The 11,187-nt window shown below is 42.5% G+C and overlaps 2 protein-coding genes across 2 annotated transcripts in view; one reads left to right on the top strand and one right to left on the bottom strand.

Moving 5' to 3' along the window:
• dok4 (docking protein 4) overlaps positions 1 to 3,432 on the bottom strand; it is a 17,874-nt gene extending 14,442 nt beyond the window's left edge. Inside the window, exons 1-2 of the mRNA XM_037694342.1 lie at positions 3,413 to 3,432; positions 598 to 607 (exon numbers count right to left, since the gene is read on the bottom strand). Of these exons, the coding sequence (XP_037550270.1) occupies positions 598 to 607; positions 3,413 to 3,432 (30 nt within the window). The remainder of the gene's footprint in view (positions 1 to 597; positions 608 to 3,412) is intronic.
• Positions 3,433 to 4,725: 1,293 nt separating this feature from the next.
• Positions 4,726 to 6,060, top strand: plekhf1 (pleckstrin homology domain containing, family F (with FYVE domain) member 1). Its single transcript, XM_037697659.1, has 2 exons — positions 4,726 to 5,022; positions 5,184 to 6,060. The coding sequence occupies exons 1-2, from the start codon at positions 4,779 to 4,781 to the stop codon at positions 5,744 to 5,746; spliced, it is 807 nt and encodes a 268-aa protein (XP_037553587.1). The 5' UTR covers positions 4,726 to 4,778; the 3' UTR covers positions 5,747 to 6,060.
• Positions 6,061 to 11,187: the final 5,127 nt, after the last annotated feature.

Here is an 11,187-nt window from a genome sequence, read left to right as displayed (position 1 = left end):
ATATGCTAATTTTTTGGGACAGGCATTTTGGGTTTTCATGAGCTGTATGCCATAATCATCAGTATTAAAACAATTAAAGACCTGAAATATTTCAGTTGGTGTGCAATGAATCTGAAATATATGAAGGTTTCATTTTTATCAATACATTATGGAAAATAATGACCTTTATCACAATATGCTATTTTTTTGAGAAGGACCTATAGATTACTGGCAAAATAGAAAAGTTTAAAGGAAGGAATGGAGAAGTTTAAAGAAAATGGATGGAGGAAGATGTATGTTGTTGACCAGAATTAGCACGCTTCTTCCAACACCAGCTCAACCCTCCGGTACACTTAGTGCGCGACACTCGTGACATCTCTTTACTTTTGCAGATGAGGATCAGGTCCGGTATAGATGTCCCTATTTCAACGCTACCTTTCCAGCGTCTCCGGTTAAAGCGGCTGGTCATTGTCAGAAGTCGTGGCGATTTACTCCGTTCAACAAACAAGCTTCCTTTGAAGTTGTAGGGCGTTACGCCCGGGTGAGTTCACAGCGAGGCGCTGTGACTCCATCCATAGTCAGAGATTCCACTCAGAAGTGGAAGACTCCATGAAAGACTCTAGGAAGACTGCGGTCAAAAACTGACTAGTTCCAGGAAGTGTTGACTTTTAAAGAGTCCTCACTTCCGGTCACTTGGTACTTCCTGATTGGTTGAAACAACCAACAGGGGGGTGTTTCAGTGATGTCAGAGGGTTATTAAAAGTCAAGAGAGGCTGCAGGAATGTTTAGGAACGTTTAGTACAGACAGAGAAATGTTATGGCAAAGTGAGACAAACGCAGATGCCAGTTGAAGTTATTTACTGTCTGCTAGGTTTAAAAACAATACACTTAGTTCTAATAACTCGTTTTCTGACTGTCTCTGACTTTCGACCGACATCACTACTTCTCATTCAGACAGAAGATCAAAATGCATAATTACTTTGTAAATAGACATTTAACTTGATTTCTAATTTCTAATGAGGTTTAAAAATCATTAATACTGTTTCACAGTTGATTTAAAATGAGTGGTTCACTTCAACATTTAGAAATGGTATGAAGTAAACACACTTTGATTATCAAAAAGAAGAGTGTTCTTTCAATTGATTAATTCAGGATACAATTAAACAGTCTCTTGATGAGCTCATTTGTATTTCTGGATTCAAATCAATGAAACAACAGTTCCTGTCCCATAAAGGTCTTCAGAGACAGGTTGTGGTCGGAGGCCTAGTTCACTACACTTGTAACGCAACACATAGAAGCACGTCATAGAAGCCATAGAAGCATCTGTTGACCACGTGGTCAACAACAACAACAACAACAACACCACCAGCCTGATCAAGAAAGCTCATCAGAGACTCTACTTCCTCAGACGGCTGAGGCGAGCTGGTCTGGGAAGCTCAGTCCTCACCTCCTTCTACAGGTGTGCAGTGGAGAGCATCCTGTGCTCGAGCATCAATGTGTGGCATGGAGGCTGCACAGCTGCAGAAAGAAAAGCTTTGCAGAGAGTGGTGAAGGCTGCACAGAAATCTGTTGGAATCAGTCTCCCCACCATCACAGACATCTACACCTCCAGATGCAGGAAGAGGGCCACCTGCATCATGAAGGACCCCACCCACCCAGCACACACACTTTTTGCCCCACTCCCCTCAGGAAGGAGGTTAAGGAGCATTAAGTGTAGAACCACTAGACTGAGGAACAGCTTCTACCCTGAGGCTGTTAGACTCATGAATCTCTAACTAGAATAATCACTGTGAAAAACCATATCATGTTGCTGCTGATCTGTTTCATGTTGCTGCTGATCTGTTTCAATGTTGATGTGTTCATGCGTGCACATCTGCTCACAGACTCATGTTCATGTTTGTGCTGATGTTCAATGTTTTATGTTATGAGTGCTTAGTGTATATTTAGTTGATGTTTTTCTTAGTTCATATCTTAGATGTTATTACTGTTTTTCTTATACATTTTATTGTTGGATGTAACTGGGACCCTGCGTACATAATTTCGCTCCACCACATGTACCACATGAGGTGCGAATGACAATAAAGAAACTCTGACTCTGACTCTGATAGAAATGTAGTGTAGTAGAACGTACAGAAAATGTCAAATGTAGTGGAGTAAAAGTCGAAAGTACCCACGTTTAACTCTACTTATGTAAAGTACAGATACATGAAAATTGTACTCAAGTACAGTAACAAAGTACTACTTAGTTACATCCCACCACTGGTCATCTGGTCCTGAGGGTCAGGCTGGTTCACTGAGGTGATGGAGCCTTTTCAGTTGTAGCTCCTAAACTGTGGAAGCAGCTGCTCCTTCATATCAGACAGACTTCAACTCGTGTGTTTTTCTGTCTAATTTTAAGACAATTTAGTTTTAAGACACATTCATACTCACTGGCTTTTAATACAGCATAAGAGTTGACATGTTTGCTCCATTGAATGTTTTTTATTTTGTCTTTTTTATTTATTTATTTATTGTAATTATTGCTTATCCTTTATTTTACTAGAAGACACTCAATGAGATTTAAAATCTCATTTACAAGGGTGCCCTGGGCACAACTGGCAACAAAACACAACATTTCATAAGCTAACCCTTTAACAATAACATTCAACAATGTAATCAAATAAACCATATCTTAAAATAGGATAACACAAAAAACATCTATTCACATCAGATAAAACACTTAGTAAAAATCTCTTAATAACAATAGTGACATTTAAATTAAATAAACTGGTAGAAAAATCTTAAAATAGGGTGCATTTGTACATGACCAAAATATAAGTATTCATATCAGATAAAACGGTCTGACATCTGTTCCTCAAAAATGTTTATAAGACCTGTAAATACGCTTAATGAAACTAGCTCGCTCATTTTTAGATTAGACTGAAGTTGTTTCCAGTTTGACGAGGCGGCAAACTGACATGACTCCCCTTTTTCCATTTGGACTTTAGGTACAGACAATAAGTAGTACAGACAATAAGTAGTACAGACAATAAGTAGTACAGACAATAAGTAGTCCTGGGAGTGAATAATCTCCAGTCAATTTATGGTTCGTATAGATGAGCAGATGGAAAGGGAGCAGACCTAGCACAGCCTTTTTAAATATGTACTAATGATTTAATCGACACATGGACAAGGAGGACCATCTCACCCGGACATACAAACTGTTGTATCAAGGTTTTAGAGCTCCATTGTGAACAGACTCAGCAACCATAAACACTGAGAAGGTGAATGCATACAGTTTTATTATTATTCATAATTACTGTTTTGTTTGCAGAACATTTGTTTTTTTTTATGTAAATTTGATTTGATCAAATTAAATCCAATTAAAATCTGGTTAGAGTCATTTTATTTCAATTATATGAAAGTCACGTGTAATTCATTTCAATTTAGTTACCTTAGTCCAACCCAGTACATTGTAACAAATTACCAATTTGTTTATACAGTAAATTAGGTCAATCTAATTATTAACAGATCACAATTCCAGCTTCACACACCTTGAGCAGGACGTTTGCTTCTTTACGATAAACTGGGACATTTTAACTTGCTTCTTAATAACAAATCCCAGTGAGGTTTGCCAGTGATGGGAAAAACATGTTGTTAAGCCACTTATGCACACTGCTGAGATGCACCTGATTGTGGTTTTATTGACAGAAGTTCTCATTTGCCCTCAGAAGGTTTGCACGCAACAGAATTTACCTGAGGTGGTTAAGGAGGCGTGTGCGGAGGTTTCTGTCAGATCAGTTTTCACTGATAAAGACCGAGTCATCCAGATTTACTGGTTTCTGTTTCTGCTGTGTTTTCTGGCACAAAGCCGTGTGCATGTGTTAGGCGCTTTTGTCAGCAGCTCCAGAAACAACAAGGCATATTTTTTTACATTTTTAAACAAAAAATAAGTCCTCGGTGATCAGAGTTGCTGTTGCAGAAGTGCTGCAGGTTTGGCATGCAGAATGATGATTATGATGATATAAGTTCATTTTAAAGTCATCTGGGCTCACATCGTTGCTTTGCAAATCACTTTATGTCTTGTTTGCATGATTGTGGAGTTCAGCTACATTTGGTTGGATCGTTTGATTGATGGTTTTGTCCATAAAATGCTGGAGAAACAGTGTTTTGTTTCAGCACCATGTAACAAATTGGTTCATAACTGTTTTATGAAAAAAAATTAAATGGGAAAAAAAGTTCATGTTCAGTGAAGATTAGTGTCCTTTTTACTATTTAATATAAATGTTTCATAAAGTGCTGTCAATCAATTTTGACACTTCCAAAGGATTGGTTTTTCACAATGGAAAGCCAATAAAAAATTAATAGTTTTTTTTTAAGTAAGCAATAACAATTCTGTCACCACCTCCCAATCTGCAATGACTTCTGCTTTTTAGTTATATATTTTATTTAATTATACTTGCAGTTGGAGATACAGATTAAAAAATTACACAAATCATAAAATGTATAAAGTCATGAGTGCAGGGTTGTCCTGCTTTCAGCTGGGTGCAGATTTAAGATCAGTCTGGTCTGCAGCAGAGTCATGTATTTCTTAGAAACAGAGAGAGTTTCTTATGTAGAACTGCTTGAATTCTAATTTAGCACTCAGCTCCTCCTTGTTTGCATAATGTCTGTATTACAGCCTTCCTTCTTTGAAACCCAAGCCCTGTTTCGTCAGCGAGGTTCTGGAAGCATAAATACCTCTGCAGGGCGTCTGAAATCAGAAAGACCTCTGACTGCAGTAGTGTGAACACTCCTCCTGTTGGTTTGAAGTTGAGGTCATGGCACTGCTGACTTTTGCTGAGGAGAACCGTGAGCGGATCCGGGCTGTGGAGAGCTCGTTCGGGTCGGCGGGAAAGCCCCTGTACCAGGATGGTCGGATTCTGATCGGAGAGGGCAAGCTGATGAAGCAGAGCCGCCGGGGCCAGCAGCCCAAAGTGTTCTTCCTCTTCAGTGACATACTGGTGTACGGCAGCATCATTCTGAATGGCCGCTGGTACACTAAGCAGCAGATCATTCCTTTAGGTGAGAAACTCTTGCTCTTGTAAAATGCCTAAATTTGCGAAGACAAGACACGCTCTTGCTTTCATGTTTGTGGTCTCATTTGGCTCTGCAGAAGTGTCTTAGGGTTTTTCTGCAGCTAACTTCTCAACAGCTCTTGTAACAACCCTCTGTCATCATTTCAGAGGCCGTCCAGCTGGACGAATCCAAGGACAGGAACCAGTGGCTGATCCGCACACCACGCAAGTCCTTCTTCGTGGCAGCCGCCTGCCAAGAGGAGAAGCAAGCGTGGATTGAGCACATGACAGACTGTCAGTCCAAACTTCTGCAGAGCGGCAACCACATCCTCGGGTCCAACTTTGCCGTCACCTGGGTCCCGGATGACTCCTCCCACTCCTGCATGCGCTGCTCCTTCAAGTTCACGATGGCCCATCGTCGACACCACTGCAGGAGCTGCGGCTACTTGGTCTGCGGGGCGTGCTCCAAGAACCGAGTGGTGATCGAGCACATCCACCCAACGAAGCCGGTCAGAATCTGCAAACAGTGTCACAAGGAGCTTGTGGACCAAGAGTTAGTGGCCCCTGACACGATTCGTGAGCGAGGGAACAGCGATGGCAGGCTGAGCTCAGATGAAGACGGGGTGGAGGGGTACAGTGTAGACGAGGAGACAAGGGAGGATGAGGAGGATCAGGAGATGAGCTCTTGGTCCCCCTATGTCTACCTCAACCCACAGCACTTTAGGCCATGAACAGAAGACACCTGGGGCTTCCTCCAACTCACCTTAATGCTGACCCCTGATCCTCTGGTGTCAGTAACGTCCCAAATGACCCACCTCATCTGACCCAGGAGAAGTTGTTGCAGTTCCCTGCTTTGTGCACTATGAGCCACTTTTAAGCAATTCTCAGACACAAAACAAGTATTTTTATATAATGTATTTATTAATGTGTGCAATATGTACTTGTGTTGAATTCTAACCGCTGTGAAGATCTCTGTTTCATCCTGTTCTCAATGAAGTTGATTTTTTGTAGCAAACTTATAATGTTCTACAATGTTTTGTTTTTTTAAGTCAGATATCATTTTGTAATTTAGTGTTTGTGTGTAAATATGAGCATGTATGATGAACATTTATTGTCTTTTACCTGAACTCTGAAGAATAAAACTATTGAACTTCTGAAAGCTTTGTCTGTGTGGTAATACGAGCATTTTACACAGAATCAAACCCACTCAGCACGTCCAGTACCGTCTTTCTGACCACGGTGTCTTTCTGTGGAGCAGAGAGGCATCATTGCCCACTGGGTGTGCATGAAGTGGTCATCTCAGCATCATTGCTTGGAAGGTTTGGTTCTGGTAGCACCCAAACTTAGCGCACCCAGCTGGGGTCAAAGAACATCAAAATATGCTTTAATTGGAGCAGCTTTGGTTGTCTGTAAACTAATTAATTTCAAATGATCTTGATTAAAAATGGATTTAAACTTGTGCACTGGTTCCAAACTGAGTTCAAATAAGCAGGAGAGGTAAACGTGTTGATCAGCTGATGTTTAACAAACCGCTCCATACTTATAAAACTGTTCATTAAATGTTACGACTGTTTACAGTCAATGAAAGCAATTACAAGGAAGTCATTGAGTCACACTGGAAATAATTTTACTGATGATGTCTTCTATAAGAGGCCATCCTATTGCAGCAGGACTTTTTCACTTTTGTTACAACTGCGCTGGGGCTTCTGTAGCTCACTGGTCAGCGCTGTGGTTATGCAACCATGAAGGTTTGAGCCCAGTTTGCATCAGGAAATGCATTCAGTGTGAAACTATTGACAAATCTTTTGTGTGAGTTCTCTTACTGGGACAAGCCCTGCAGAAGAGAGCAGCCGAAAGAACATGACAGCTGCAATAAGCTGGATGTCCATCAACGCTCTGAACACAGGCCTTCTGATTCTACCTGTTTTACCACTGATGCTTTTTATCAGAGTGTGTGTGGATATGAGGGGTTGGGGATTGCAGTGAAGCAGGGTGGAAGGATGTGACTTACTATATTTCCTTGTAACTGGTGCTCACTCATTTTATCGAGTGTAGCAATAACTCTTATCAAGATTTTAAAAAGAAAGAAAAAATGAGCACTGCCTCTTTCATATCCAGTGTTTTGTCTGTCAGCATGAAAATAACAAACAAACATGCTCCTTATCAAGATGCTGGTGAAGATTCTGTCATCCAGGACATGGTAACTCCAAACAAGATTAAAAGCACAAACAGCTGGACTCCTGTAGCTGAAGACGTTTCGCTTCTCATCCGAGGAGCTTTCTGAACTCACAGAAACAGGGAGTGTGGGGTTCAAGTTATAAAGCTGACATGTTCTGTAAGCTTGCATAATGCAGATTGATCACTCCTCACTACATAGAGGATCGTCTTTGTTAGTCTGACTCTTTATCAAGATATAAAATGAGCTCAGTGCAACTTCAGATAAACAGCAACACAGAACAGTTTGAACTTTATTCATATTTAATTCATCTAAAATGCAGGAGTGTAAAAACCATATTTAGTTGCACAAATCAGAAGTCTGCAACAATCATTTGAAGGGATCATTTTCCTGTTTGGGGCAGCACGGTGGCACAACTGGTAGAGCTGCTGCCTCTCAGCGCGCAGGTCCCTGGTTCAAATCCCGGTCCGGTGGCCTTTCTGGGTGGAGTTTGCATGGTTTCTCTGTGCATGCGTGGGTTTTCTCCAGGTGCTCCAGTTTCCTCCCACAGACCAAAAACATGCATGTTAGGCTGATTGGTAACTCTAAATTGTCCCTAGGTGAGAGAGTGAATGTTTTTTTGTCTTGTTTGTCTATGTGTCCCTGTGATGGACTGGAGACCTGTCCAGGGTGTACCCCGCCCCTCGCATAATGATTGCCGGACATGGGCACCGGCGACCCCCGTGACCCAACATGGAAGAAGCAGGTAAAAGATAATGGATGGATGGATTTTCCTGTTTGTTGTTGGGAAGGAAATTAAAACTTTGTCTTATTTTATGAAGTTTTGCACACCTTTATTTGTACACATCTTCAAAGTGGCTCATTGCAACACCTTGTGCAACTTCCACGTGCCTTCTTATTTCTTACTGTTTCACTCTGCTTCTGAAGTTTGATTTAGTTTTTGTCAAACAGGCTGACAGAAACACCACATGACTTGAACGTGTTTTTCACGTGTTGAAAATGTTCAAAAATTACACTAGAAACAAACAAAAGTGTGTCACATAGCTATGTCACAAGTTACTTCGACATTTTATTGCATTTAAAAATGTGACTTTACTTGAAAGGTTAAATGTGTTGTTTTATTTATTTTTTGTAAGGTGAATAGGGCACTTTAAAAATTGTAGTGTGTTGTTGATCAGGTTGTACTGGCCTAATTTTGAACCATCGTGTAGACTTTTTAATTACTTCTTGGCACGTAGAACCTTAATATATAAAACTGCTAAATGCTTTTCAAACACTGTTGCTTAACTTTAGTTGAACCGAGCCACGGCTTCGTCAAACCTGTTTGACTGATCTGTTTTTATGCAGGGCGGTTTCTTGGAACACCCTTTCAGAAAGACAACACTGCTCCAGGCTCAGCCCTCCTGCCCTTGGGTTAAAATGACCCAGGGAGGCCTCAGTTTTAAAACCGAGGCCCCCCTGGGTCATTTTGAACAACGGCAGCAGGAGGTTTACATAATGACTGCATTTTTCAGAAACTCCTTCAGAACAAAAGCATTGTTCATTGCTGATCTGACCACACGGGTTGGTTTATTAAATTTGCAGTTTAGTTGTGGAGTAAATGCCATTGAGATTTCCCTTTAAAATCCAGGAGGAACTAGTTCCTTGAACTTTGTACGATAAATTTAATTAAGTATTATGAATCTGTTATATTTTCACTGGTATAAAAGTTAAAAAGCATAAAAGCCTTTTAACTATACAGAGTCTTGTACTGTAGAAATGAAACCGTACGCTGCTTGGATTCGTCATGTTCACACATGTACCTATTACAGCTCTTCTCATAGTTACCAACAATCTCTTCCTTTCCTCTGATTCTGGCCAGATAAATATCCTCATCCTCCTGGACCTCACTGCAGCTTTTGACACCCTCAGTCATTCCATCCTCCTGTCCCGTCGTCTGTCTCAAGTCCAACCTGAACATCACTGACTCCACTCTGTCCTGGTTTCAGTCCTACCTCACAGACGGGCAACAGTTTATTCATATCAAGTGTGGCTCCTCCTCTATAACCCCTCTATACCAGGGTGTTCCCCAAGGTTCAGTGCTTGGTCCTCTCTTTTTCAACCTCTACATCCTCCCCCTTGGTAATATCATATGTCGTCATGGCATTTTCACTGCTATATGATGATGACATACAGATTTAGCTTTCTACTATATCCATAAACCTCAATATTCACTCCACCCTCACCCATTGCTTAACTGACATCAAAATAGTTGGTTACGTACTGTAACCCCAGATTCTATGAGTATAGGCACAGCCCTTTAAGGCTATCGCTAGTGGGTTTATCCCTTCGCGCGCAGCACTGAAAACTTAAGTCCCCGCCCACCTGCTGTGTGGGCCTCACCCCCGTTCTGTATAAATTACGGTGAGACCGGGTAATCGGCTCCCAAATAGCTTTTTTCTTCAGCCATTTAGGAACCAGTGAGGCCCAGAGCTTAAAGGGCTGCGCCTATACTCATAGAATCTGGGGTTACAGTACGTAACCAACGTTCTATTTCGTATAGGCTTCGCCCTTTAAGGCTATTGCTAGTGGGTTAAAGGCGAAGCAGGATGTAGTCTATGCCTCACTGGGTCCATTCAGACACAATATGAAGCACCCACTTGCACCCAAAAACATTTAATCAACTCAGCCTTCTGTGCACAGGAGCGCCCCAGAGAGAAAAGGTCTCCGATGGGGAAAAAAGGGGAGGCTGAAACGCAGTCCTGCTGCTGAGAATGGAAAAGAACAGAGGTTGCGAATTGTAACCGTGTAACAGTGAGCAGAGCAGGTCAACCGCTCTTCAATAGGAACTGATTAATAACAAATGAACTGATTAGTAATCAAATGAACTGATTGGTAACAATAGTCATGAACTGATTAGTAATAATAAAAACAGCAGTCATGAACTTGTGACTGATAATAAATGTCTCACACTGTAATTGCATGCAGTCAGATGTGAGTTTAAAACGAAATTCCATGAAACAAGTAAAATTCATTCTGTTAGAACACTGAGAACAGAATGGGTCATGGAGAAAGCGGAAACATCACGCAGATAAAAGCGAATAAATGAACAAGGCGATGACCGTACAAACGTCCTCCACTGTCATCCCTCCATGCAATGCTGTAGAGGATGAAATCCCTCTGGTAGAATGAGCTCTGAGATTCTCTGGAGGCTCCAATCCAGATGCTCTGTAAGCTTCAGAAATGGCCTCACACAGCCAGTGGCTGTGGCTTCATCAGGTGGCGCACCGTTTCTGACACCTCCTCTGACTTCTTTGACTTCTCAGGCATGGCCTTGAAATTGGCCCCGAACAGCGCATCTGTCGTGATGGGGCATGGATGGGGAGAGTCGGAGCCAGGTGGACCACTGGATCATCATTATCCAGGCGGCGATGCAAGCCAAGCAGACCGCAGAGGAGGTGCACAAGTTCAGGATGACGTCAGACGCTTTGCAGAGCGAGCTCTTCATCTCCTCAGGCAGGTCTGTGTCCTCCAACCTTTTGGAAATGCTGTAAGCCAGCAGGACGACGTTGTTGTTCGCTGCGGCCACCTGGAAAGCACACTGGTGGGCTCGGTTGGAGAGCAACATCACCGTTTGGTCGTGTCTCCCTGGAGGGACAGGACATTGGTCCAACTTGGAAACTTTTACTCCAAGTGCTTCCGCCAGACTTGGCTCCAGTGGGGGGGGGGGGGGACGGGGGGAAAGCTCCGCTCAATAAACCCCTCCACTCTGGTGATGGGAGCGAAGGTGGAGACGGGCGCCTTCAGCTTACCAGGTCCGGCTGCAGCCTTGTTCCAGTAGGACACCACTGCTGGGAAACGAGGCCAGATGGGGTCAGGGCGGCGAGCCAGGGTGGAGCCAAAACTTCCCTCTAGATCATCCGATCTGGGCGGGGGGACGAGAGGGACGGAAAGTCCCTTTGTGTCAGCTGCCTCCTGGATTATGCCGGGCAGCTCTGAGAGGAGGGCACCGACGGC

This window comes from Nematolebias whitei, chromosome 2 (assembly GCF_014905685.2).
Source record: "Nematolebias whitei isolate Nwh7 chromosome 2, NemWhi1, whole genome shotgun sequence".
NCBI classification, from domain to species: domain Eukaryota; kingdom Metazoa; phylum Chordata; class Actinopteri; order Cyprinodontiformes; family Rivulidae; genus Nematolebias; species Nematolebias whitei.
This window is presented reverse-complemented; position numbering and strand designations above follow the sequence as displayed.